Source organism: Homalodisca vitripennis, chromosome 4, assembly GCF_021130785.1.
Source record: "Homalodisca vitripennis isolate AUS2020 chromosome 4, UT_GWSS_2.1, whole genome shotgun sequence".
Lineage (NCBI taxonomy): Eukaryota > Metazoa > Arthropoda > Insecta > Hemiptera > Cicadellidae > Homalodisca > Homalodisca vitripennis.
Window position 1 is genome coordinate 72,042,678 of NC_060210.1, and position 27,951 is coordinate 72,070,628.

Consider the following 27,951-nt stretch of genomic DNA (forward strand, 5'->3'; position numbering starts at 1 on the left):
TCTATCATATTCTATGTTGACAATATTATGTTTTCAAGTATTATATCTGACTTTACTCTATAATATTTTATGATGTCGGAAGGCTCATACCAGTTTAATAACATACAACGTCACATAAGTGTATAGAAACATAATACACAAAGTTTTCTATTGCTGCATGAGGCTGTAAAGGAAATCTGTGTCATTAAAAAAAAGCATGATTTAAAAAGTTCAGCAACAACCAGGCAGATTACAGGAAGATAGAATAAAATATTCAAAATTTGGTTTGGACGCCCCAAACTAAAATTTACAACAAAGGCTGTAACATACTTTGTTGTATAGTTCAAGTTTTAAAATCTCTTGCACTTTTTTATATTAAAATACCAACAGAAGTGGACAAAAGCACAGTACGTACACTGGTGTTAACTTCATCAATGTTGATGTAATCTTACATGAACCCAACACCGACATTCCCTAAAAATAATTACTCTTAACATCATTATGTATTTTGTAAAACTATGTACACAAGTTATGTTATGGTATAATACTCAAACTTGATAATTAAATAAACTATTATGGGACGGTTTTGCAGTCATAAAATTTGTAGCTTTATGTTGCATTTTAGATGCTCTTATTCTTATATGAATTACACTCTCTACAGATTGAAAAATGAAACATCAAACCATTAATTTTCTATTTGTTATTTGTTTAAAAGAAACCATTGTTGGGTTTAGTATTAGTTAGTAACATTAAATACTTATTCATAGTACTGATAATCATTTTAAAGGAATAAAAAACACCAATGAACACACACCTCTCTGTTTTGTTAAAAAAAAGTATATATATTTTCTATTTATACAGCATGTTAACTTGTACAACATTTTAATTTATATTTTGTTTCTTATTTTCAAAATGTATAACTGAACTAATATTTTCTTTGAGCGATTGTTTCCTCTTGTTTAAAATAATCATGACAGGAGGGGAAAACAATTCAGGATCAGTATTACAAGAGAATTTGTAGACAGCAGTAGTGTATAGACTGACTAGCCAACCTATAGTGAAGGCGAGAAGACAAGAAAGAACCACACTCCACCAGTAGCTGAGCCTGTACAGGTAGAAGTACTCTCCTGGCCTGTAAGGAGTACAGAAATAGTTATAAAAACTATCCATTATTATTGTATTTGTTTGATCATCAAAGTCCATTTACAGTAAATATTTAAAAGATGACTCTTTGTTGTTATTGCCATATAATTCTAAATTAGAAAAACTAAACAAACGTTTTATTGTCACTTGAAATTTAATTTAAAATCAGTTTTATAAGGAAAGAATGGAATTTATTTAAGTTAAAGTTTAAAAATTTAAACACACCCAACTGCAATAATTGACAAATTCTAAATCTGTAAAATTCTACAATTAGTGTTTGATTACAGTAAAACAAATCATGACATATGTGTAGGTAACTGAAAGACGGTCTTTGGGTTAAGATTCCAAAAACACAATTCAAGAAAATGTTTTATTTAATCAACTTCTCCATATTTTATATCCAACATTATGCTTCATTTTGTTTTTCCAACCTTATGTACAAAATAAAATAAGCTTTAATTGACTTTAAGTCCCTATTTATCATTTGTTTACCAAGTCAAATTATACTCAAGGCATTACTTTTTTAGATGTTGAGAAAGATTTTGTGGATACAACAGATTTTTAGTCTGTCTCACATAACAAAAAATAAAATACATAAAAGGGTTTTAGTTACTTTCATTACATTAACAAAATAACAAAAAAATATATATTTTTAAGTGTATTGATGGAGAGGTTACCTTGTAAGTAAATCTGAAGTTGTTGTAATGTTATCCAAACAACTGTATGTGGAGGACTGCAGATTAACTATTGGAGGTTTGGGGCCACCAAAGCTGAGCCACACGGATATTGCCAAACCAGAGAGCAGGGCAGCTATGGCCCCCTGATCAACAGAAAAAGTCACTTTTGTTGTTCTCCAGTTACTAATTTTATCACTTTCTCTACTCAACAAGGAAAATAATATAACCCAATAATAAAATTAGATGACCAAACCATATCACAGGTCAGTAGCTCAAAATTTTTAGGTTTGGTAATAGACCAACACCTAAGTTGGACAAATCATGTAACAATGATATTGCCACGAATATTATCTGGTTTGTATGCTCTTCACAAAATGTCCTTGATATGCAGCTCAAAAACATTGAAAATAATTTATTTTGCATACATACATTCAATAATTTCATTTGGCATAAGCCTTTATGGTGGGACTACAAATAAAAATATGGACTCTATTTTAAAGACTCAAAAACAGGCCATAAGAATCATTTTAAGATTGAGTCATAGTTATTCAGTTAAACAGCATTTTTCTACATTAGCAATACTAACTGTGTATAGTCTTTACGTTTTTGAAACTGTTTTAAGCATAAAAGAAACATTTCATAACCATTTAAAACTAGGACACCATCATCAATATTCAACAAGAAACAAAAACAAGTTGTGCTTAGAAAAACATAATTTACAATTTTATTGCAAAAAACCCTCATACATAGGTGAAAAATTTTATAATAATCTGCCTTCTAGTATTCAATCAGAGCCACATTGAAATAAATTTAAAGTCCTTCTGAAGCAGTATTTAATAAAAAGAGCCCTCTATAGCCTGGAAGAGTTTTTTGAGCCGTGTATAATACTTGCTTAACTTTCTTTAACTTAATTAGTCACAATTTAATATAGTTACATTACTTTTATATTTTGATACACTTAACATATAAATAAATAAGACAATATTAACTAAATAAAAAGCTAACTGACAATTTAAAAATGAATTATCTACAGTTAATACATTATTACCATAGATTAAGACTACTTTTATGTTAGATAACTGGCACTATATTTTGTATTATTCTATAACTCTGTACAATATGTGACACAATAATTTTGACACTATTCTGTGTATAATACCTGTACTGTCTTATGAATAAAGAAGTTTTGAATTTAGTATGTGTTTAAACATGACACTATAAAAAAATGGGATGTTAATGTTTATGATATTTCAATTAAATTATAAAGCTACTGGTATTGTTGACTACCTTGATTGTCTTTATCAATTTTATTTGGCACAATACACTTATCAACATAACACTTTACAATATGTAAAATACTGAAATTAGGTATTGTCAACAATTAAGTCTGAGCCTAAGGTAATGCCCATAATGAATCTCTGCCCTTAAGGTGTCTGTCGCAGTCAAAGTGTTGAACAATAGTATACCATAAGTTAATAATAATAATACATGTTGTCTGTGGCTCTATACTGAGTGATGTAGTATAACACCGCAGTGTGTGCATTATGGTGTCTGCCTCAATCAACACGATCAGAAAAAACTTCACCCAGATCAACTCACTTTGGAACACTCACATTTGAACAAAATCCTTTCACAGTAAGGCAGCTCAAATGGTAAATTCACACCAGAGCGAAAAACTCTCATGCATAAATTGTTCTAATAAGGATAAACAGAAGTCCTAAAGGTAGAGATTCCTAAAGATTTGTGTAATTTAATTAATTTTTTATGTGGTCATATAACACAATTTATAGTAATTGTTTACCTTATGATACATGGCATGTGAATTTGTTAAAAACATCTAACCTAAATTAAAATGTAATAAATATAAATTGTATACATAAACCATTGAGCATTTATATAAATAAAATATTACTTGTATAGATAAAATATTGTAATAAGATTTAAACATATAATATTAAACTCTAAGCATTAGTTATAAAAATAGGCAGCAAACAGAGAAATCCCCAACACAACATGAACAAAGATACACAATTTAAATAATTACTAAAAACTTATTGATTTTCAGTTAAGAATTCATTTATACTGTAGAAACACTTTTCCAGCTAATAGCCCCTTCACTTTTTCTTAAAACCCTCCAAACAATTCTCTAATTTAAAATCAATGGACAAATTATTATAGAGATAAATTCCTCTTTACTCAGGCAATTTCTCAGAGGCTCGTGTTTTGTGTAAATGATAAATAAGAGTACTATTGTGTCCTGTGTAATAATTATGTATATTTGACAATTAATTGAAATTTGCTATGTTTTTCTTGATCATAAGCAGTGTCTGGTGTATATATAAATTGATGGAAGAGTAAGCAGTTTTAAGTTTCTAAAACTGGGCTTGCAGGATGTATCATAATGCGGTTTATTTTACGGATTATCTTTTTTGAATTATAAAAAGCTTGTTTAATTCAACTGAATCACCCCAGAATTTGATGCCATATGTAAGGTTGGAATTCACATATGCATATTAAACTGTTAGCAGTGTTTTTGTATTTACTTTTGAAGACAGAAATGAAATCAGTTAATGCAGTATCTATTTATTTTTATTATAAATATGACAGCTATAAGTAAGTTGATAAATCTTATTGTAATCTGTTTCAATTAGTAGTGAATAATGAGTTTCAGACGAATAAAAGACTACTTTATAAATCAGCTCAAAAATTTAGTTACATTCTATGAACTGCTAATATTTTGGAATTATTATTATTTCTGCTACTGCTTAATAATTTCCTAATCATATTTGAAAGAGGGCAGAACAATATCCTGTTCACTTCTAAATTCATACTCATAAATCTTGTCAAAAAGATACAATCATTTCGTAAGTCATTGTTTTTTAGTCCCAGGATTGTTATAAAACTTATAGAAGGCTACTTTGACTTCCGTCAACAATCCAGAATATTGATATTATGTCCATGAGTACGTATATATGTTTCAAAGGATTTATCCCTTCATCGTCAGACCATATGAAAAGATGGATTGCTTTGTCAATTTTGTTTAAATGTAAATAAATAAAACACATTCATTCAAAAGCAACCGAGTGTATAGTTATTTATTCGTGACTCTTCTTTTATTTGTATGTCTTTGTGTCAAGTTTTCAACTTTAGTTTATTTATTTATTTATATTTTAATAACATTGACGAAGCCATCCATTTCTTAATATGATCAGATGATGAAAGAATAAATCCTTTGAAATATGTCACTACAAGATATGTAATACTCTGGATTGTTGGTAGAAGACAAATACCCTTCTACAAAACAATAATTTTAAAAAGTAATTTATGAAAAATTAAAATGTATACATGAGTAATTATTCATATATATTGTTCAGTATTGATTTACAGCATGACATGCACAGGAAATGGTAGTTGGTAATTCAGTAACTGCACTGTGTTCGAGGTATGACAGCGTTATTAGTAGAAGCCTAAATTTCCCCAGCCTAGGTTATCATGAAGTAAAACACTGAGCATCAATAAACATTGTGCATTCCTCGTAAATAAGGAATGCTCGAATTAACAAATTAAAAAAAAAAAACTACAAATATTAAATTAGTTATCATTCAAATCATATGCTGAGGTTAAATTTGTATATCACTGTCTATAATATTTCAAGGTCTTTAGTAGACAGTATTACCAATACAATAAAAAGATCTTGAAAGTTTGTAACTAAATAACAAATATAAATCTATTGGTATTCTGAACTAAAAGTTAACACTTTTGTAAAAAGACAATTATAAATATTATATTTTAATCAGTTATAATAATTAATTAATATTAAGTCATTATTAGACACTCTGAGAAATAGAGAAAATAACCTAAAGTAAAGCATTTAAGGTAGAAAATTAGTAATTAGTTTCGTATGAAGATATCACTCAAAAAATTCAATTTCAATGAATTGTATAATTACAATAATTATTATAGTATAAAAGTAAATGTTTTCTTTCAATTTTGTTCAGTTTTCTGTTAAAAAAATAGTCATTACTTGAACACAATATTATTACATGTGTTTGTTACACTTACGGGCTCATTGGCTGCCGGAACAAACAGTCCAAGGGTGTAAACAGCCACCATTGGCCCTCCCATCAGCCCTGCCAGTGTGAGGCCAGTTTGTAGTATTCCCCTCATATAGCGAGCCAGGTATGTGATTACCATCAACAAACACCCATACAAACAGGCCAACAGTTTTGTCATCCATAAAGTCCATTTGTCTGTTGGAAATAATTTCTTCTTTTGTTGGTAAAGTGGCTGAAAAATGTTCATTTAGAAGTTCAAATTAAACAATTTCACAAATTTATGATTGAATATCTTTAAAATTATACTATTATAATTTTATATTATATAATTATATATTTAATACATGTAAGTAAAAAAGTAAAACAGAAGAAAATAAATGCACACCTTTCATTTTGATTTGTTATTTTTTTGTATTACTTACTTACTGCCGGGGCGTAACAAATCTCAGTCGATTCTTTGCCTCATCTATGAGCCTCTTCCACGCCCCCCTGTCTTCCGCCAGATCCACAGACCCTCCACACACCGGGTCACATCTTCGACCACTTGATCGCACCATCTTATCTTTGGCCTACCCAAAGGGCGCCTTCCTGCCGGTACCCACCGCCTGGTAGACCTCTTTTAACCTTGTGCCCTCCTGTCTCTGATGTACATGTCCTAGCCAGCTAATTCTCTTTGCCTTCACCAAAGCCACAATATCAGGATCTTGGTATACACTGCGTAATTCTCTATTTTTTCTTATTCGCCACACCCCTTCATCACATATTGGTCCAAATATTTTTCGGAGAACTTTATTCTCAAAAACAATCAACCGCCCCTCATTTTTCTTCGTTAATGTCCATGTTTCACTTCCATACATTAGGACTGGTTGAATGATTGTTTTACAAATTCTTATTTTGGAGCATTGTGACAACAATCTTGACGTAAAGAGTTTTGTACACGCCCCAAGACACCTATTTGCATTAGCTAATTTGCTTTGTATCTCTATATCCTCCACGTTTTTGCTGTTTATTGTTACACCCAAATATTTAAAACTTTCTACCCAGCCAATCGAGTAGTTGTCAATCCTTAAGTTTGTTCTCACATTTCCAGCATGTCTTCCAAAATGAATAATTTTAGTTTTATCTTCATTTAGCTCTAAGCCTACTGTTTGACATTCTTTAATAAAACTTTTTGTTAGTGTGGAGAGGTCATCCAAACTTTCTGACAAGATCATTACATCATCCGCAAATGCCATTACGTTCAGGTCCACTCCTAATTTAACCCCTCTTTGTAGTCTTTTAACTTTTTGTAATGCCTCTTCCACAGCCAGGTTGAAGAGAGTGGGAGAAATCCCATCTCCCTGTCTTACTCCAGTGTTGATAAGGAAGTTTTCCGACATTTCTCCATCTATTCTTATTTTGGCCTTTGAGTCACTTATACACATTTTTGACAGTCTTATCAGTTTTTGCGGGATTCCATGTTTTTCCATCTTTTTGAATAGAGCATTCCTATCTATGCTGTCATAAGCTTTCTTGAAGTCTATAAAAATTCCATAGAAGCCTTTGTTGAACTCATAATATTTTGAGATTGCCTGTTTAAGTAGGAAAATTTGATCTATTGTGGACCTGCCTTTCATAAATCCTGATTGCTGTTCATCAATTATTGCTTCAGTATAAGGACTTAATCTTGATAGTAATATTTTTGAAAATATCTTGTAGACGGTGTTCAAAAGAGATATTCCTCTATAATTAGAACATAATTGTTTATCCCCCTTTTTGTGCAGAGGAATTACCACTGCTTCTCTCCATACCTCCGGTATAATTTCCTCTTCCCATACTTTTGTAATAAGTTTATGTATTTCTTTTATCAGGAATTTTCCTCCACTTTTAATAATCTCACTTGTAATTCCGTCCTCACCAGGAGCCTTATTGCATTTAAGCTTCGCTACCGCGTCTTCTACTTCTTGCGTAGAGGGTGGCATCACCTCCGGTTGTACATGTTGGTAATTTAATTCATCGTCAACGCTTCTGTTTGTACAGTGGTCACAATTCAGGAGTTCTTCAAAGTAGTCTTTCCACACTTTAACCCCTGATTCTTTGTCCATCACTAACTGTCCATTTTTGTCTTTTATGCCATAGCTTTTTGCTGAGACGCCTTGTTTGAAAAAACGGATTGTTCTATAAAAATCTCTTGCGTTATTTGCTGTTCTGTCATTCTCAGCCTTGGTAAGTTTCCGTTTAGGAAATCTCTTTTCGCTCGTCTAAGTACCACTCTGGTATTTCTGTTAGCTTCACAGTATTCTGTCCTAAGTCGTTCTGTAATTCTTCTGCCTTCTTCATCCACATTGATCCTGCTTGCTAACCACCTGTGCTTTATTTCTCTTCTCTTGTTTACGGCTGTCCTGCATTCCTCTGTAAGCCAAGGATTCTTCTTCATATTTTCCTTTATGCCACATACTTTCTTTACTGTTTCAGTGACTATAGTTTGTAAATTTTTCCATTGTTTTCCAATCTTGTCTGACTCAGTCATTTGTGTCTCTATGCTTTCATCTTCCAATATTTGGAATTTATTACTCAATTTAATTTTAAATTCCCTCTGCACTTCTGGTATTGTTATTTTGTCAGACGCTAATTGTTCTTTCCTAGGTGTTCTCTTTTTATTCACATTTATTCTTTGTCTTAAGCTAATTAAGACTAAATAGTGGTCTGTACCAAATTCTGCACCTCTGACTGTGCGCACATTTGTAATGCTGCTAAAATGTCTATTGTCTACTAATACATGATCAATTTGGTTGCTTGTTTTCCCATCTGGTGAAACCCATGTAGCTTTGTGAATTCTTTTCCTTGGGAACATTGTGCTACATAATTTCATATTTGTTGAACTAGCTAGAGTGAGCAGTCTCAACCCGTTTTCATTTGCTGAATCATGTAAACTCTCCTTTCCAGCTACTTCTGTCCAATAGTTTTCTTTGCCCACTTTTGCATTAGCATCACCCATCACCAACTTCACATCATATTGAGGCAGCTTATTTATCTCTTCCTCTAGCCTGCCATAGAATACATCTTTCTCCTCCTCTTCAGCCTCCTCTATAGGAGCATATAAGTTTATTAACGAAAGATTCTTGAATTTCCCGCTTAACCTAATATTGCACAGTCTTTCACTAATTGGTGTAAAGCCTATTACTGATTCAGTAATATTTTTCTTCACCGCATATCCTACCCCTCCATAATATCTGCCATCGTCCGTACCACTATAATAAATTGCATATTCTTTGGTATTAATTTTCCCAGCCAGTGGCCATCTGGTTTCCTGCAATGCAACTATGTCTAAATTATACCTACTTAATTCTTTGGCTAAAATATCACACCCACCAGGCACCGCTAGTGTTCTGATGTTCCATGTACCCAGTCTCAAATCCTTTGTACGTAGCTTGGTCTTTGCCTTCAGTTCCAGTCCAGTTTCCATTTTTTTGTATTAAATCAGTAAAATTTAACAGAATTCTTTTTATGCTAACATTTACTTAAAAATACAATCTATGAGCTCACTTTCCTTATTATTAATGTTACCATAAAACATCTTAACCATCAGTTTAAAGCATATTAGTACAGAAAAATATATTTTGAAATAGATACTTATCATATCAAGTTTGAAACTTATTGTAAACTCACCCACACAGATCACTTTATAACCAATAAATTAAATCATCTGTAGTAAGTATAAAAATGAGCAGTCAGAAATAAGCATTTTAGTTACTGAATTATAGGTTATGAAATTACCATATGAAGGATTCAAAAAAGAATTTAACTATCAACCTGTACCTACCTCACCTATATTTTGACCCACTCAACCTATATTCAACTTGTCATAATGATATCTTAACCTATCCTACCCAGTACATATATTGTGTGCACATTACAATTCTCTTGAGAAAAAAAAACATTTATCTAATCTAAATAACTAGCTGTCATGCACATGCTCCAATATATGCCCCAAAGGGCAATGGTTGGCTCCTAGTAAGTGTAGTTCAACAAAGTTACAACTAAAACAAGACTAGTAGCAACATAAAACACATAAATAGTTAATACATACTTTTAAAATCATTGTAGTATATCATTAGGAGTATATAGCATTAAAATTAGTTAAAAAGTTACACTTGTAGTGTTGACTAAATCGACAACTTCACATTTGATTTGTTAATTGAAAATATTGTAAAAGAGTAACAAAGTTAAGTTAGTAGGTGAAATTGGTTTTATTACTGTAGAAATACTAAAGCTAGTATTGAATTTCAAATTATGTGGATTTCAAGTCTTAAATACATTTGAATAATAAACCAAACTGCAGTGCTTTCTTACAGTTTTTTTTTTTTAATTCATCTTACACTATTTTTACTTATTTCATAATTAATATATACATGACTTAATATTCCTCCTAGGATACATAAAGATTTAATAATTTTTTAATACTGAGTATTTGTAAAACATCATTATGATTCAAAAGAATGTACTATACTCTGCTACCTACTCTGATGTAGTCCTGGACAGAAACTGTGGCCAGAGAGTTGAGGTTGGCAGATATGCTACTGAGAGAGGCAGAGAATATTCCAGCCACTACTAGTCCTGGAATACCAGGGCATGAGCTGAGGGTATCCACCACAAAATAAGGGACTAGTTGGTCTTCGCTCCTGATGGTATGTGCCCTGATATTGACAATGGGATTAATGGTACGAAGATTAATTCCTGTAACATTAGCTTCAAACCCTGCAACGACTAAATCTAATATATATACAATCGCATGTGTAACTGACTGACTGACTGACTCACTCACTCACGTATACTAATTCTAACCTACTTCCAGATGAGCTAGAAAACTTGAAATTTGGCACGCAGGTACCTTTTGCCGTATAACCAACAGGAAAAATTTCTGAAACCGGGTTTTTTTTACTTTTAAACCCCTCAAAAAAATTCGAGAAAATTCGCGCATTTTTCGCCCCTGCAGGCCTTTTTTGTAAGTCCGATAGCGGGCGAACCGTTGGAGCTAGCTCGGATCTGACGAAAAATTCATAATCAGGAATTAAGTGAACTACAAAAAAGGTCCAGTGACTTTTTGCTCTATCTTCCATGGTTTAAGCGACAAAACGCTGGAACATTTGACATTCCAGAGATTTTTTTGCTTAAAATAAAGTTTCGAGCCTGATAGTGGCCGAACGGTACGTTGTAGCTCAAATCTGATTGACCCATCAAATTAGCAAATTGCGCGATCTACAGAAAAGGTCCAGTAATCTTTTGCCCTATCTCGATTGGTTTGGCCGAAAAAACGTGATTATGTACAGTTTTTTTTTTGTAATATTTACGTGAAAAGTTTGTTTTTGGTGTCGATAGCGGCGAAACCATTGGTCGGAGGTCAAAATAAGACTAACGTTTTATTTAGGAAATAAGATGACCTACAAAAAAGGTCCAGTGACTTTTTACTATATTTCCCTTAGTTTGACCGCAAAACGCGATTAAGTGAAAATATTGGACATTTTCGCCTAAAAATTTACATTCCGGGCTTGATAGCGGCTAAAACGGTTGGTCGTAACTCAAAACAAATTTTAAACGGGATTTAGGAAATCATCGTGATCTACAGAAAAGGTTCAGTGACTTCGGGAGTTGGCTGAGCGTTTAGCTAAGCGTCAATAGTAGATAGGGACAGAGGATATTTATTATGTTCACAGACACAATACCCTCTAAAAAAAGGCCCAAGTGTGTCATTAACCCCCGGTAATATTAACCCCCCCCCCCGGGGATTTCCTGGTATGACCTGATAACCTCTGTACATTCAACCCCCTGATGTGTTAACCCCCCTGGTAACATTAAACCCCCCCCAGGGAATTTCCTGCCATGACCTCATGTCCGAATTTTACCAGTCACCAAATCTCTTAACCCCCCCCCCTGGGAAGATCCTGGTATGACCAGATAACCCCCTGGAGACTTATCCTCCGGTAACGTTAACCCCCCCTGGGAATTTGTTCATATGACCAGACAAATATCCTGACGAAATTAAACCCCCTCTTGTCTTAACCTCCTTTAACATTAATCACCCACCCAGGGAATTTCTGCTTGACTAGATAGTCTCCTGGTGATATTAAACCCCCTGTTCGACTTAAAATACTGCCTTGAGGTCGGTTTTTATTATGTTTATACTAAAACAATTCAAGATAGCTGACCGACCCGTGCAGACTTTTCTCCCGAGCTCATTTCTGGCTAAACCATAGGTCGTAGATCAGATCTGAGGGCACAATCGAAAGACAAAATTAAATTTCCAACAAGAAAGGTCCAGTCACTTTTTGTCGTATCTCTAACGGTTTAAACCGCAAAAATGCCCCTCAAAGTCAAAAGTTTTTACGAATCCGGAAAAAAAATCTATGAAAAAGGTCAATTTTTAAATCCCTTGTCATTTACTTAATGTCCGGACTTAACCAGTCACCGAAATTCCGCTTATCCCCGAATTTGCAAGCGTTTACTTTGGGGGCCTGGGGGCGTAGCCCCCAGCGAGCCGAAGGCGAGTTTTATTTTATACATATAAAATATGCATTTTTAGGTCATAAGTAGAATTGTTGCCGTGGCTCTTGGTACCCAAGGTGGTACTTTGCCTCGCCAACACACTGCCTCCAGATCTCTCTATCCATTGCCTCTTCTTCCCTTCTTCCCAGTTTTCTTATGTCTCTTCTGATCTGGTCACCATCTCAACTTGGGCCTTCCTGGTGGTCTTCTGCCCTCCGGATTGTTTACAAGGACGTTCTTGACTAAGGAGTTGTCCTCCTTCCTTAGTAAATGGCCAGCCCATCTCATTCTCCTACTTCTCACCTCGGCCACTATGTCTGGGTCCATATATAGTTGCCTCAACTCTACATTATGTTTTATCCTCCACTCTCCATCTTCAAGGGTTGGCCCATAGATTTTTCTCAATAATTTGTTCTCAAATACTATCAAACGTTTTTCTGTTTTTTTACTTAACACCCAGTATTCTGAGCCATATAACAGAACTGGTCTTATAATGGTTTTATATATACGGAGTTTGGTTTTGTGTGATAGTAGTTGAGAGCTTAATAGCTTGTGGCATGCTGATAAACTTCTGTGTGCTGCATTTATCCTTTGTTGTATTTCCATGTCTTCTTCATTATTATTCGTCAGCATTACTCCCAAATAAGTGAAGTTGTTTACTTTTTCAAATTTGTGCCCTTCTATTTCTATATTATTTTCATTGTTTATTTGGGTTGTTCTCCCACACTCAATTATTTTGGTTTTCTCTTCATTTATGCTTAAACCAACTTTTTGTGTATGGTTTAGGAGTTTTGCGACCAGCACTTTCAGCTCTTCTTTACTCTTCGCTATAATTGCAACATCATCCGCAAATGCAAGAACATTTATTTTGGTCCCTATTGTAATTCCAGCTTCTGTTTGTCTTACTTCTTGTAATGCTTCCTCTAAAGCTAAATTAAATAGCAATGGGGACAATCCATCCCCCTGTCTTACGCCTGTGCTTACATCAAACTTTTCCGAGATTTCCCCATTTATCTTAACCTTGCATCTAGATCCTGATATACATGATTTTGACAAGTTTATTAATTTGTTGGGTATTCCATACTTTTCCATAATCTTCCAAAGTCTTCTTCTACTAATCGAGTCATATGCTTTGGAGAAATCAATAAAAAGGCATAGAAAGGATTTATTGAATTCATGGTATTTGGCAATTGCCTCCTTCAGTATGAATATTTGATCGGTAGTTGATCTACCTCTAGTAAAGCCTGCTTGGTGGTCACCTATTATATTGGATGTATACTCCTCTAATCTTTTTTCTAAAATCTTTGATAGCACTTTGTAGGTACAGTTTAGGAGAGAAATTCCTCTGTAGTTGGTGCACTCTTTTTTGTCACCTTTCTTATGAACAGGGATGACTATCGCTTCCTTCCATTCATTTGGAATCACTTCTTTTTCCCAAATATTCAGAATCAATTTGTGAATCTCCTTCGCTAGTCTTGCCCCTCCTGCTTTAATCAATTCTGATGATACTGAATCCTCTCCTGGAGCTTTATTGTTTTTTAATTCCTTGATTGCATTTTCTACTTCTTGTAGTGTTGGATCTGGGACCATTGGTTCCACATTTTGATATACTTCCTCGGTTTCCTCTTCCTCTTCCTCCAATGCTTCTACATTCAAGAGATCTTTAAAATACTCTTGCCATACTTGTATCCCTTCTTTGCTCTGTATCACTAGTTCCCCAGATTTGTTTTTGATTCCATATGGCATTGGGCTGTATCCCTTCCTGAAAAATCTCACTGATCGATAAAAGTCTCTGCTATTGTTTGCCGTCCTATCCTGTTCCGCTTTCTCTAGGATTTTGTTCACCCATTCCCTCTTTTTTCTCCTGAGTGTTTTTTACCGTTTCTCTTGAGCGTCTTTTATATTCTTCCCTATCTCTTGCCTGTTTCCTGTTGAGCCAAGTCTCTTTCCCTTCCTTTCTTTGCACCACTTTTTCTTTGCATTCTTCGTCAAACCATGGTTTTTTGTTCTTCCTTTCATTCTTTACACACACATCTTTTGCACAGCTTTGTAGGGTTTCCTTTATATTTGTCCAGCCCCTTTCAATTTTATCTTCCTCTGGGTTTCCTTGAGCTAAGTTACTTAGGGCTTGGAAACGGTTTAACCTATAATTTACTTGGTTATAATAAATTATAGGTTATAATAAATTTTATTGCTCCAGAAATGTAAATTTAGAACATGATTGATCTGCATACATTATACAGAGTGTATTGTACTTGTGTGGCTCTCAGAATTTTTAGAAAACTGAGTATGAGCTGGTTTCTGATCTTGCTTCCAGTCTTGTAGAAGTTGCCATGATGGTAATTACTGTCTAATGAATCTTGTTACACAGTTATTTTTCTTAATAACCAGAGATAACATAGGCTTCAGCCAGAAGGCTGAGTCAACCAGGTTACTAGCTAGCCCCTTCCCCCAAGGCTAAATTTCACCAGGGTTGTATTGAAGATTTCAATACAAGGTGTTGTTCATAAGTTATTTATTAGTTACCTTACTTTTTTATTATGCAAGGAAATGATTGAACTGAGGTATAGACTAGCATATGTAGACAAGTCAGCTATAATAGTAAGCATGCTCTGGTTTGTCACATAGCCCTGAAATTGTGTTGGTTGGCTGTGGCAGTTTCAGATCAAAGTTATTTACTGGGTGCTTTGTTTAGTACAGTAGGTACGGTATAATGAAACATGTAGAACAGTAATATTGTATCTGATTTTGACAAAAACTTGTTGATTCCATTTCATTGTTAAAACAATTCTAAAAATTCATGGTTTTCAGGGAAGATGCTTTGATTGTGACTTAGATAAAAGAAACATAAAACAAATTTAAATATAGTGTACAGATAAACTAGTTCTGGAAGACCAGCAATAAGTTGCAATGAAGTTTTCAAGTTCATGTTTTTAAGACGGTGGATTAAAATATTATCGTCTATAAACAAGTAACTTAGTTAAGCATCAGTAGAGGTTCAGTTTATTCAATGTAATTGAAGATTTGGCCCCACACAGAGATGCTGCAAAATTTGAAAGCAGGCTAAGTATAGTGCGGCTCAAAATTTTCACTCCTGAGCATAATTTTGATATATTAAAAGAATGTTTTATATACTGCTCAATATAGAGACAGTATATTGAAACAACCATCTTCAAAACATCTACTTAAATGCTCACATGTCGTTTTCACCATTGTCACCTGAGAGTACAAAGATCTCTGCTCTGTTGTTAGTTTGTTTATTACTAAGTAGTTTGAGCTGTCCACGGTTAACACACAAATTTCTTGTGTCACTTACTTAATACTATCTTAAATGTTCATTTGTCAAAAGGGTGTGGCAGACTAGCTTCAGTGGGGTATTTTTCTATAAAAACTGTTCCTTAAACTTTTATCAAATCCCTTAAATAAGATATTGAGACAATAGAATGCAGTTTCAGTATTACTTTGATGATTGCTTTACAGAAAATATCACTGTCCCAAGTATCTTGTCAAAAGTCTGGTTAAAGTTGTGCCAGTTTAAAATATCTCTCCATAAAACACAAAAGAATTTTATAGCATGCCGTAGCTTACGAAGCATGGTCAATGAAAAAGAATGTTATGTTTAATTTAACATCGATTGATCAATTAATCTACTTTAATCATGGCCAATTTCATCTCCTTAAAAAAGAGATCAGTCGTCACCTGCACTTGTTTTTGTGGAGGTCAAAATGGGAGGTTATTAAAAGGGTTAAAAATACGAAATGTTACTTTTTCTCAGTCCATATTTTTCTAAGCTTGACACACTTGAAAATAACTGCCAGAAAGGTAAATTGGTGTTAAATAAGTGTCAGCTAACAGTATAAGAACCGAATATTTTACTGAAAGTGGCCAATCTAAGTATATTTATCCTTTGTCTGATGATAATATAACTATTATTTATATGTCGGATGTTCGGGTTTAAGTAAAAATATCTAAGAAAAAGTTTTCATTTTATATTTGTAACCCTTTTAACATCCTCCCTTTTCAACCTTCACCAAACTAATGTGACTTTAGGAGAAATTCCTCTAATAAATCCAAGAAAATCCAGATTGTTTGATTATACAATCCAGATTAGTACTTGGTTTTTAGACTACAAGGTCCTTAATATTTGCTATCACAACTAATTTATTGAATCAATATTCCTTGGATAATGGAATATGTGTTTGAATTACTACTTACTGTCACAAATAATGCATTAAACATTAATATTTTTTTTAATTCCAAAGACCTTTCCTATCAGCTTAAGATCAATGTAATTTCTACTAGTCAAATTTATTAATGAAAAGAAGATTAATGAACAACTTACATGAGAGGATCGCAGCCTTGGTACTTAGAGTATATGCAGAGACCTGCGAATATCATGCTAAGAGAGAAGGCAGTTGTGATTGGCCAAGAGACGTACAATGTTCTCAGTGCAGTTCTGTGATCTCTCAGTGTGAGGTAACGTTGTACCTGAGACTGATGTACCGCGTAAGTACCCATATATGTGAAGGTTGCCCCAATAATAAGAGACCACCAAGTATGTCGTTCTGTGGGATCCAAGCTGAAACTGCAATTAGTCCTTTGTTTGATGTTTGTTTTTGACAATGGAAAAATTGTGAAGGAAACAGGGTGTTTCCGGACATTTACCATCATTCAGTGATAGAATATAATCAGTAACACTAATTTTCCAGATCTGCAATCTGATCTCTTCTTAAGATAAATGACTAAATTAATGTATGACTATGATCTACAGTAAACAAAACATTCCAGAGCGTTGTTACACACATAAGACAGGAACCACAACAGCCATGTTCGTGTCTATTCCAAGCATATGAATCTAAAACATGCACTTAATAGAGACTAAACTCTACCATCTGCACTCACTGGTTAACCAAGTAGGACTCTAACTTGTGTCGTTGAACGATGGTAAATGTATAGAAATGTCCTGTTTCCTTCTGCATTTAGTGTTTTATTGTATTGATTAGAAACACAAAATGTTATTCGTGATAAATCTTCTGTCACACAAAATTTCAAATTTTTTTAAATCTTTGAAACCCTCTTAAGAGGACAGTGCCTTTTTATTTCTCAATTTTTATGTTGAATTTATAGAAATATAAATTCTGTAATGGTTTCAATATTTAAGCTTAAAACTACAACAATACATTTATTTCTGATGTTTTTGTTGTCTTCTTTAACATGATGATTGTGAAGACACCTTACGTTGCAGAACAAGATTAAGAGTAGTTGGTTTTACTCAGTGTACACCAGCAGTGAAAGTGTTAAAACACATTATAATAACATTTTACACATTTAAAACCTGCGTAAAGTTATAAAATTTAATTAATTGAAAATATCTACTTCAGGCTGTTTAAACTCACTTCCGGTATAATGTAATTACAGTGTCAACTTTGAGTTTGCCTTATTGCCCTGGTAAAGAAATTATGTATCAAAAGGTTTCTATACATATACATAGGTCTCAGAAACCTACTTCGGTTAAAAAGAGTACTTCCGGCTCTGCAATCTTCTTTTGGTTAAGATATTTTCTGTTCTATAGTTGAGCTTGCCTTATTGTCCTGATGAAGAAAATACACATACTTAGGCCTAAGAAGCATACTACAGTCGAAAACATCTACTCCTGGTATAGAGGGGAAATCCTTACTAAGTTCATTACAAAATAATCCTTTATAATATATTTTGCGTTATAGTAGTTATTTTTCGGGCTCTAGACTGGGAAAGAATGGCTCATTGAAGCTTATTAGTGTTCATTCCTCTGTTTTCCTTCAAACCACTATAAAATTGCTACATTGCAATGTCATAGAAGTCAACCAGTTTCAAGTACCTTATGTGGAAACGTTCACAGTTTTGTTCGGTGAGATTGGTTTTATAACACTGTTTTAATAGTATTTCCAAAAAAAACCTAGAGCAAAGTATTCCCAATGCATTAGATGTTTTTAATTCACTGCTGATGCAATCTGGTATAAAAGATAAAGGTTAACTTTATCTTTGTATTTGTGCAATACATTTCTGATCAAGCACTGGTACTTAATATTTTGTAAAATTAAAATGTAAACGAATGTTCCAATTTAATCTCTTTCACAAGCTTCAGCTGAACATCAAAGAAAGTTTAAAAGTGTTACGAACTTAGTAACAGGGTTTGTCATACAAAACTTTTACTTGTATAAAAAATTAAAACTGATAAATATTCCTACACCTTTTGTTCTTACAAGTTTTTTTTATATCTGTTATCTTTCATGACATATATAAATTATTAGTGGTCAATACATTTTTAGTGACAGTTAAATTTGAATTTTGAAACTTGAATATAATCATTATTTTTCCTTACTCTTAAGTGTTCCAGGAAACTTTCCCAACCTTTTATTCATGTCAAACTTCCCTGTACTCCAATGAATGTTTCCAAAAAATAATGAGTCGAATTGATCTGAGTCATTGATGAGTCGTTCTTGAGATTAGCACACACATTTAACAATTAAATTTTATGTACTAAGATAAATAGACACATGTTACGTATAAATACTGTAATTGTGTCATATGTGGTATTTCATATTCATTCATTCAATATTAAAAACTACCACAAGGCAAAATACCAGTGTACAAATTTAAAATAAAGGTTATTCTGATCCAGGTTATGGCAAGACATTTAAGGAGAAGAAATAGGAAGCGATGGAATTATTCCACCACACTTTGTCATGCATTGTTAGTTCTTTTATAAGATATTATTTTTAAAGTTTATCTAATGTTCAAACTTCAAATAAAATAAATTAGTATAACTTACTTATAAAAAAAAGAAAAGAATATTTGGTAATGAAAAATTAAAAATATGTTTTACAGCTCTTTATATCGCATTGATTTGTATTGCTTCTAAAAAGACTTGCTTCTATTTTTTGTTTTCATAAGCTTGTTTTTAAATTTGCTTACTAACATAATTATTCTAGTAGATATGTAACTTACTTAGAGAAATTTAATCTACCGCCTTCTTTTGCTGCAGTCCAAATATTTATGAAACTGCCTTTCTCTAAATATACTGTCAGAATTATTGTCAAGACTGCGAGATTGGTCAGAATAAACTGAAAAACATATTCAATTTAAAACTTATCATACACTTTAAAGTTAGGAACACAAAAGACATACAATATTAAAACTTAAATAACAATGTTTCTAGGAAATATAAAACAATCCTTGTTTCCACAAAACATCAAACCTGGTAGACCCAAGAATGTTATTGTAAAAAAACATTACAAATTAATTTGAATATGTAACATTAACTGACACAGACTTTCTTGTGATTAGCTTACTTACATTCCTGAAATTGAGAGTAACATTCAATGAGTTTGGAACATTAATAAACTGTTGCTGGCAGACAAAACAAACGTCCAAGAACTCATTGCATTAATGTTCTCTTAATCTGTTACCAACAATGACGTAGTTTAAGTTTTTTACATTGTTAATACGTTGCTAACACTACAGTAACTTTTGGCCTCAGAAGGAGAGCCATAATTAGACAAGAACTGTTAAATTGTAACATCTGTTTTAGAAAGTAGAACACTCTGTACTTCATAGCCTATTATCAAAAAGTATTTAGAGTAAAACGATTTTTAGTTATGTATCAAATAGCTGAGTTGTAAGAGAGTAAGAAAAAAATCTATAAATAAAGTTATTATATATATACAGGGTGTATATTATGTCTGGAAACACCCAAATATATCCTTTAATAATTTAAATATAAATTTGAAACCTCTTACAATTGTGATAGAGATTGGGCATCTACTTTTTGGAACAATGTTTTGTTATGTCACACCAACGGGGGACGTCCTGCCGAGGGTATCGTGAATATTCTTAATGGAAGCCTATACCTTGTGATACATAATTTTAAAGGTAATAGCTTACTGAATTGAATGCCACAAACCGCATCTCAAGGGAATTATTCTATCAGAAAATAGAGCATTTTTAGTATTGAAAATTTACTGATGTTCAACAATGTAATTTTAACATGGTTCTTGCCACAAAATGTGTTACACTAATTTTTTAGCATTTTTTTAAATGTTCAATTAAATAAAACAAAAATTTCATTTTAAGCTGGTTCTATTAGCACAAATTTGCCAGTTTTTATTACAGTACAATTATGGAAATACTTATGTTATTGATTTCTTATTACAAATAAAAAATAATGTATGCTGTTAGAAAAGTCTTACAACAAACGTTTTACCTGCATTTGGTGTCAAAGCAATTGTTCGAACTGTGTTCCTTCTACGGTTTGACAATGAGCCAATCTTGTGTAAAATGATTCGACAGAGTTGCCTAACATTTCTTCAGTTATCAAAGCAATCTCCTCTATAATCCTGTTTCTTAGGTCTTCCAAATTATGAGGCTTTCTTCTATAAACATTGGATTTTAAATGACCCCATAGGAAATAATCGATTGGTGACAAATCCGGAGATCTTGGAGGCCATTCGATTTCTCCTCTTCGGCCAATCCATTTATGAGGAAACCTTAAATCCAAATACTCTCTTACCTGTCTCCCATAATGGGGTGGAGCACCATCCTGCTGAAACCATACATTATCAAAGTATTCTCCTGATGCAATTTGAATAGCTGGGATTATTTCATTTTGGAGCATATTGTAGTAAAGTTCGGCATTTAAATTTCCATTGATGAAAAAGGGTCCAACAATTTTGTTACCTAAAATTCCACACCATACGTTCAGTTTTTGTGGTTGCTGTGAATGGGACTCAGTAATCCAATGTGGGTTTTCACTAGCCCAGTAACGGCAATTGTGCCTGTTAACATTGCCATTTAGGAAAAAAGTTGCCTCATCAGAAAATAGTATGTTGGTCAGAAAATCTCTATTGTCATCACATTTGCAATTGTCATCACAAGTTCACAAAACTCAACTCTTCTGTCGTAATCATCCTCACTTAACTGTTGGACTAAATGAACTTTAAATGGTTTGTATTTATTAATTATCAAAATCTTACTCACAGACATAGGGTGCATATCATGTTGCTGTGCAGCTTTTCTGAGCGATGTATGTGGGTCTTCAATAAATGTTTGCAAAACATCTAGTGCATGTTCTTCATCTGTTGCAGATTGTATCCTACCCGACTTTGGCCAATTACGTACACTCCCTGTCATTTCAAAACGCTCAATAGTTTTTGATATTGTTGAAACACTTATGGGATTCCTTTCTGGGAAAGTGTCATTAAACAAATTACAAACTTCCCGATAAGATCTTTGACGATCGCCATATCCTCGCATCATCAACAGAGTAATTCGTTCTCTTTCAGACAATTCCATTAAAATGCCAAATAAAAACTGAACTACTGTAATTAGATAACTTGTTGACAGCAATGCTTCAGAGACACTGATTAACTCGAGAGGAATGATATGACCTTTGTCCATTTGTAATTCCCAAGCTTAGACCTGTCTAGTGAAAGCTCCATGCTCAACAAACTGAAACCTGTAGACCAGATGATTAATAACACAATAATGTTTCTCATAGGCTAGTGACCTTTGTCTCTTTAAACCTTCCTGCTGACTGGAAAACACCAATTACAGATTCATAAGTAATCAGAGAAAGTGACTCATAAGTTTTATTCATTGTAATAAAAACTGGTAAATTTGTACTAATGAAACCAGCTTAAAAATAAATTGTTTATTTTATTTTAATTGAACATTTAAAAAATGCTAAAAAATTAGTGTAACACATTTTGTGGCAAGAACCATGTTAAAATTACATTGTTGAACATCAGTAAATTTTCAATACTAAAAATGCTCTATTTTCTGATAGAATAATTCCTTTGAGATGCGGTTTGTGGCATTCAATTCAGTAAGCTATTACCTTTAAAATTACGTATCACAAGGTATAGGCTTCCATTAAGAATATTCACGATACCCTCGGCAGGACGTCCCCCGTTGGTGTGACATAACAAAACATTGTTCCAAAAAGTAGATGCCCAATCTCTATCACGATTGTAAGAGGTTTCAAATTTATATTTAAATTATTAAAGGATATATTTGGGTGTTTCCAGACATAATATACACCCTGTATATATATATAAAATAAATAAACCCTTTTAACACTTTTGATGTATTTTTTATTTCGTACAATGTACATTTCAAATTTTAAGAATTCATCATCAGAATAAATAAATAAATATATATATATATATATATATTTATTTTATATATAATATACTTGCTCCCGGCGGAGCAAGTACTTTTTGCGATTCAATGTTTATTGAAAAAAAAAAAAAAAAAAAAAAAAAAAATATATATATATATATATATATACAATTTCAAGAAAAATAAATTAACAGAAACATGTTTGCTTTACTTGTTTTACCGAAACTCGAACCCAGATGTCTTAGTTGCTAGGCATTCATATATAAATGTACTTCCTTAATGTATTTTAAACTGAGACAAAATTACTTCCTATACAAAACTTACTTTCTGTACAATTCAGAACAAGTCAATTAATAATTTATAAGAAGTGTAACATTAGCTGAATTCATTAAAATTAATATGTTTACTTTATTTTGATTTTGTTAAAATGGAAAAGATTACTAAAAGTTCTTAACTCTGCGGGTGGCGCAAGAAGGAAGCAGTGAGGATCAAAGGTCCCTCTTTTTGGTTTTTTTGCCTATACCTCAGTAGGGATTTGTCCTACAAAACGTTTACCATATAAAAAAAATAAAGCTCATAAAATGTTCTACATCTTTTGTTCTTACAGTTTTTTTATATCTGTTACCTTTAATGACATATAAGCTCTTGTAAATGAGTAATTTTCAAAAAATCCTTATGGCAACACATTTTTTTGTCAAACTTCTGTCTCCAGTGCCTTATGTCTTCTTCCACAGAAAACTTTTCAGAAGGGGAGCTGTAGAGAATTAAATTTACTTCAATATGACTTTGTTTTATAAATTTAATCAAAAGTTACAGAGTATCAGATTGGAAAGAGCAGTTTTGGTAGGAACAAGCACTTAGTAAAAATTTATTTTTTATACACTTTCAACTCCCTGTACATGATAGTACTTAAACTTCAGTCATGAACCGAAGAGGGTGAGATTGGTTGGGATTGGAAGAAAGAAGGAAAAATGGAGATGAAGGGTGATTGTTAAATCAAAAATGTTCTTATTTCTGAAAGGTTTCGAATGAGATGAAAATTAGTAAATGTAACCAACTCCTACTTAGATATAGGTATTAACCTGAAGAAAGGGACTTTTGATCCCCTCCCTTCTTTTTGGGCCACCCTTATGGTTGAGGACTTTTAGTATGTTATAATACCAGGCACCTTGAACAACGTCCCATAGTTGGTTCTTCCTTTTGTTAACTTTCCTTCTAGAATCATTTTTTGACTGGGCTAAAAAGGTAATTAACACTATCTTTTATCACTTATTAGAGAACCTGGAAGACATCTGTCATGATGACTGCCTTGATTCCGCCAACAGTAGAATAGAAAGTGCAGACAGAACCAACAACAAGTATAGACCAAGTGGTAGATAGGCCAGAGAGTGTCTCTAGGGCCAGGGCAGGGGCGTACAGGACCACTGCCATGAAGAGGACACTCTGTACAGGATAGGCGAGAGAGGCTAGCACACGTAGATGTCGCCCAAACCTCAACTCCAGATACTGTATGAACACATCATCAGGAGTGGATTATTTTAAAGACAGAAAATGTACTTCCTTATTCCAAGTAGTTATAATAAATTAAGAAATGAAAATGTAAAAGAAAAATAAATGCACTGTTTGTGATTTATAGAATTACTTAACATTTATGTATTGTAAAAAAATACCCATTGAATCCAATTAAAATTAAAGATTACATATATTGTAACATTATTGCTTGAGCTAGATTATTATGAATTTTTTCTAAGATTCTACGAGGGTCATTCAGTAAGTAACGAGACAAATTTATACTGCTCGAAAACGGTTTATTCAATTAGTAACTTTGGTTACTTTTCAGCATAGTCTCAAGCAACACTTATAAATTTGTCCCATTTTTCTGTTAATCTGTAAACCCCCTTGGCATAAAATTCTTTGGTTTGATCTTGAAGATCTTTGTACCTGGTTTTTGACCTCTTCATTGGATTTGAAAATGTTTCCTCCGTAGACTCTCTTTAAGAAGTCCAAACAGATAGAAATCTGAATGGGTGAGGTCAGGGCTGAAGGGAGGATGTGGAAGGATCCACCTAAGTTTCAGAAATGTTTCCTTTGTCAGCTGTTCCATATTTGAATGTGCATTGTTATGAAGCAAAATCATGCCTTCTGAATTTTTTGAGAGTGGGAGAATTCAAAACCTTCTTCAGTTTAATATCAATTTTTCAATTGTTGACTGATTTGAAGCCGGGTTTCTTTATGAACGTTCGTGAGTTGTCTGGGCACTCATCTCACACAGGTTTTCTTGTACTGCAGCTCGTTGTTAATAATTTTATAGACAGTTCCAACACTTTAATTTATTTTTACATTTATCACTTCAACAGTAATACGCCTATTGTCTTGAATTAACGCGTCCATCCGAGATGCAAGAGAGGAAGTCCCAACTTAGACTGGTCGTCTCCCGCGTTGTTCATCAGAAACATTTGTACAGATACTTTGAAACTGTTCTACCCATTTGTAAATGTTAGATTGACTCGAACAACTGTCTCTGTACACTTTTATCATCCTTTTCGTGTAATTTACAACCTTTCTCATCTTCCCTGGCTAAAAATCTGATCATGGCATGTTGCTCTTCTAAGGTGCAATACTCAAGCAGACTCACCATTGTTAACTGAGTAAATTTGAGGCTATGTTTACAAAATATTATTGAATAGCTGATTAGATGTCATTGCAAGGTTGCCAGTTTTATGTACTGAGAATTTCATATGTATCAATTCAGCCGTTTTTGGGCAGTAGAAATTTGTCTCGTTACTTATTGACCCTTGTATTTTTGTGTAAATTAAAATTTGTGGCATACCTCATACACAGACATTGATGCTACCTTGAAGAAGACCGGCAGAAACAAATGGACAGTTACAGGTATGACAATTAACAATGCGATGTTGGCTACACTGTAGATAGCACCCCTGAAGTACACCTCAGCTGGTACCCCAAGGATGGAAATACCTGACATGTGGCTTGCCACCAGAGACAAGGCAACAGGTAGTACACCTTGATTTCGATCTCCCAGTAGATATTCCTGAAAAAGTTTAAAGTATATAATCAATTTATAGTTTAATAAACTGCTGAAAGCAGCTTTAGCAATAAGATTTATAAGTATTTGCGATCTGAAAAGTGATTTTGGGTAAAAGGTGGTAAATGAAGTATGGCACTGTAATAACATCACAGTAAAGAATATTCATCCAAAACATTATTACATATATGCCATTGTTATATGTAAAACAAAACTGAAACAACATCATCTCAAGGTTTCTGCTACCTTTTTTTCAAGGAAAACCTAAAATACGCATATAGTTGAAAATGTGTAAATGGCTAATAACAGAGACATAACATAGTGTTTTATGTTTCAACTTAAAAAAAATCTACTATAGTTTATGATATGTCATATTTTCATGTTAATTCCTTCAGTAATGTCACTCTTCAAAATACTGGTCAAATACACAGTTCAGATGGTCAAAAATTACTTGACATTCTCGGGTATAAATCAAATGTAGTTTATGGCAACTTATAGTACAGCTGGCAAGTTTTTGTTTAAAAAAATTTTTACGCGTTTCTAAAGTCCATCAAACTGTGCATTAAATTATAATACTATGTCTCTTTGTATTGAAAAAATTACAAAGTAAATATTATTGCTCCAAGAACTAATCAAACACTGCTCATAAATGACACAATACAGAAAACGTACTGATTGAAATTTAAATAAAATTAATTTTTACTGCTCCTATTGTACTAAATCTCTTGTAGGAGCTTAAATTTATTAGTAAAATTACATTAATACTAACTTTTAGATTGGTAATTTCAACACTCTTGTCACTCAATACCATATTTCATGGACATTAAATATTTCTGATTCGTACTAAAACCTTATAATAATGTATTTTTAAATACAGTATATAAAACTCAAACAACGTAAAATTAATTTCTTAAAATTAAAACACATCTCCATTTCACAGTAAAATATCTCATGCCTATCCTTACCTCAGTGGATGACTGCTTCCCTCCAGTATATCTGTAATACAGCCCAATGGCTGACAGAATAGTTAAAATAATCAGTAGAACCGCATAATCGTAGAAAGTAAAACTCCCCATTTTGGTCTAAAACACATTTTAAACAGTTTTCAAAAGATTGTGTTTATTTCACAACATATTTAGATTTTAATCATATTAGATTAATCTTACATCCTTATATAAATATTTAATAAAATCAGAATACAGACAAATCTACTTATTTTTTCCTGAGTGGAACTCCAACCTACATTTTGTAATTAATTGTTGAACTAGTTGTTAATGTACTCTAGTTGTACTAGAGTATATTAAAGGTTACTCACTGTTTGTGCATGAATATTTTATATTCAGGTTTTACAACAATTTCTTCATACATTTACTTTACTTCTAAATGCAAAGTACAACAAAACAAATAACGCAACACAATGTATTTTAAAACATAAGCAATCATTACAAATAATCAGAACTCTGGTAAAATAAAGTTATTACAGGTCTTTGTTTTACCTAAAACCAAATAAGTCAACGCCTCCAAAACTTTTTCACCACAAATTTGATAATACTCTAACATTTCAAACATGTTTATACTAACTATTTGTTGAATCATAGCCAAATGAATACTGCACCTAGCTCTTGCAATAGGAAACTGAGATATCAATTAGAAAAGTTGTGAACAAACAATACCAGCGATAATAGTTGATATCGTCCATATACAGTAACAATAGGTGATCAATATTGATTGTTCTCTTTAGTTCTAAGTTCCTTCTGGTACTTAAATTTTACAAAAAGCTAAAGTCTGTCACCCAAAATGTTTTTGTAGTGACTTTCACTGATTGCATCTTTAGTTTCCCACAAAAGATTGTTGGGTTATTAAAAATTTTTAAGCTTAGCAATTTTAATAATTCTTTCCAAAAAATATTGTATATGAAATAATTATAAAATAACAAATTTCAGGCTTTAATCAACATATTTAGATTTTATTTCATAATAGAAACCATTTGATTACAATAAATTGTACTTAATCTTAGAATATGTAGTTAACCATGTAAGTTCACTCACCATATGTTTACGTTGTCACATAACAAATCTTGAGGTTATGTGACCATCTAATTAATTCATTTTTAAGAACATAAGAAATAGACAGCTTAACACATAATTTACTTTCTGCTGTAATTAATATTTAATTCACAACTAAAAGAAAATTCTATTTGAATACTGTAACCGATTACACAAAATCATTATAATTTTCATTAATACGAGTAATAATAATATATGATATTATCATTGTACTCAAATAGCCCCATACAACAACATAACCATCATCACATCCAATAAATATATAATTTCTCTGCATGTTCTTATATTAATCATATAAGTTTTCT

General features: G+C 32.7%; 1 protein-coding gene across 3 annotated transcripts; it reads right to left on the bottom strand.

Moving 5' to 3' along the window:
- Positions 1 to 803: 803 nt before the first annotated feature.
- LOC124359520 (putative sodium-dependent multivitamin transporter) lies at positions 804 to 27,951 on the bottom strand. 3 transcript variants are annotated; one of them, XM_046812326.1, is made up of 10 exons: positions 27,629 to 27,951; positions 26,546 to 26,662; positions 25,365 to 25,586; positions 23,816 to 24,040; positions 19,364 to 19,479; positions 16,719 to 16,961; positions 10,356 to 10,530; positions 5,862 to 6,086; positions 1,800 to 1,942; positions 804 to 1,111 (listed from the first exon to the last, which is right to left on the bottom strand). In XM_046812326.1, the coding sequence occupies exons 1-10, from the start codon at positions 27,629 to 27,631 to the stop codon at positions 862 to 864; spliced, it is 1,719 nt and encodes a 572-aa protein (XP_046668282.1). In that variant the 5' UTR covers positions 27,632 to 27,951; the 3' UTR covers positions 804 to 861. The 3 variants fall into 3 exon arrangements, with proteins under 3 accessions (XP_046668282.1, XP_046668281.1, XP_046668283.1); XM_046812325.1 differs by lacking the exon at positions 27,629 to 27,951 and adding an exon at positions 27,162 to 27,456; XM_046812327.1 differs by lacking the exons at positions 5,862 to 6,086; positions 27,629 to 27,951 and adding an exon at positions 27,162 to 27,457.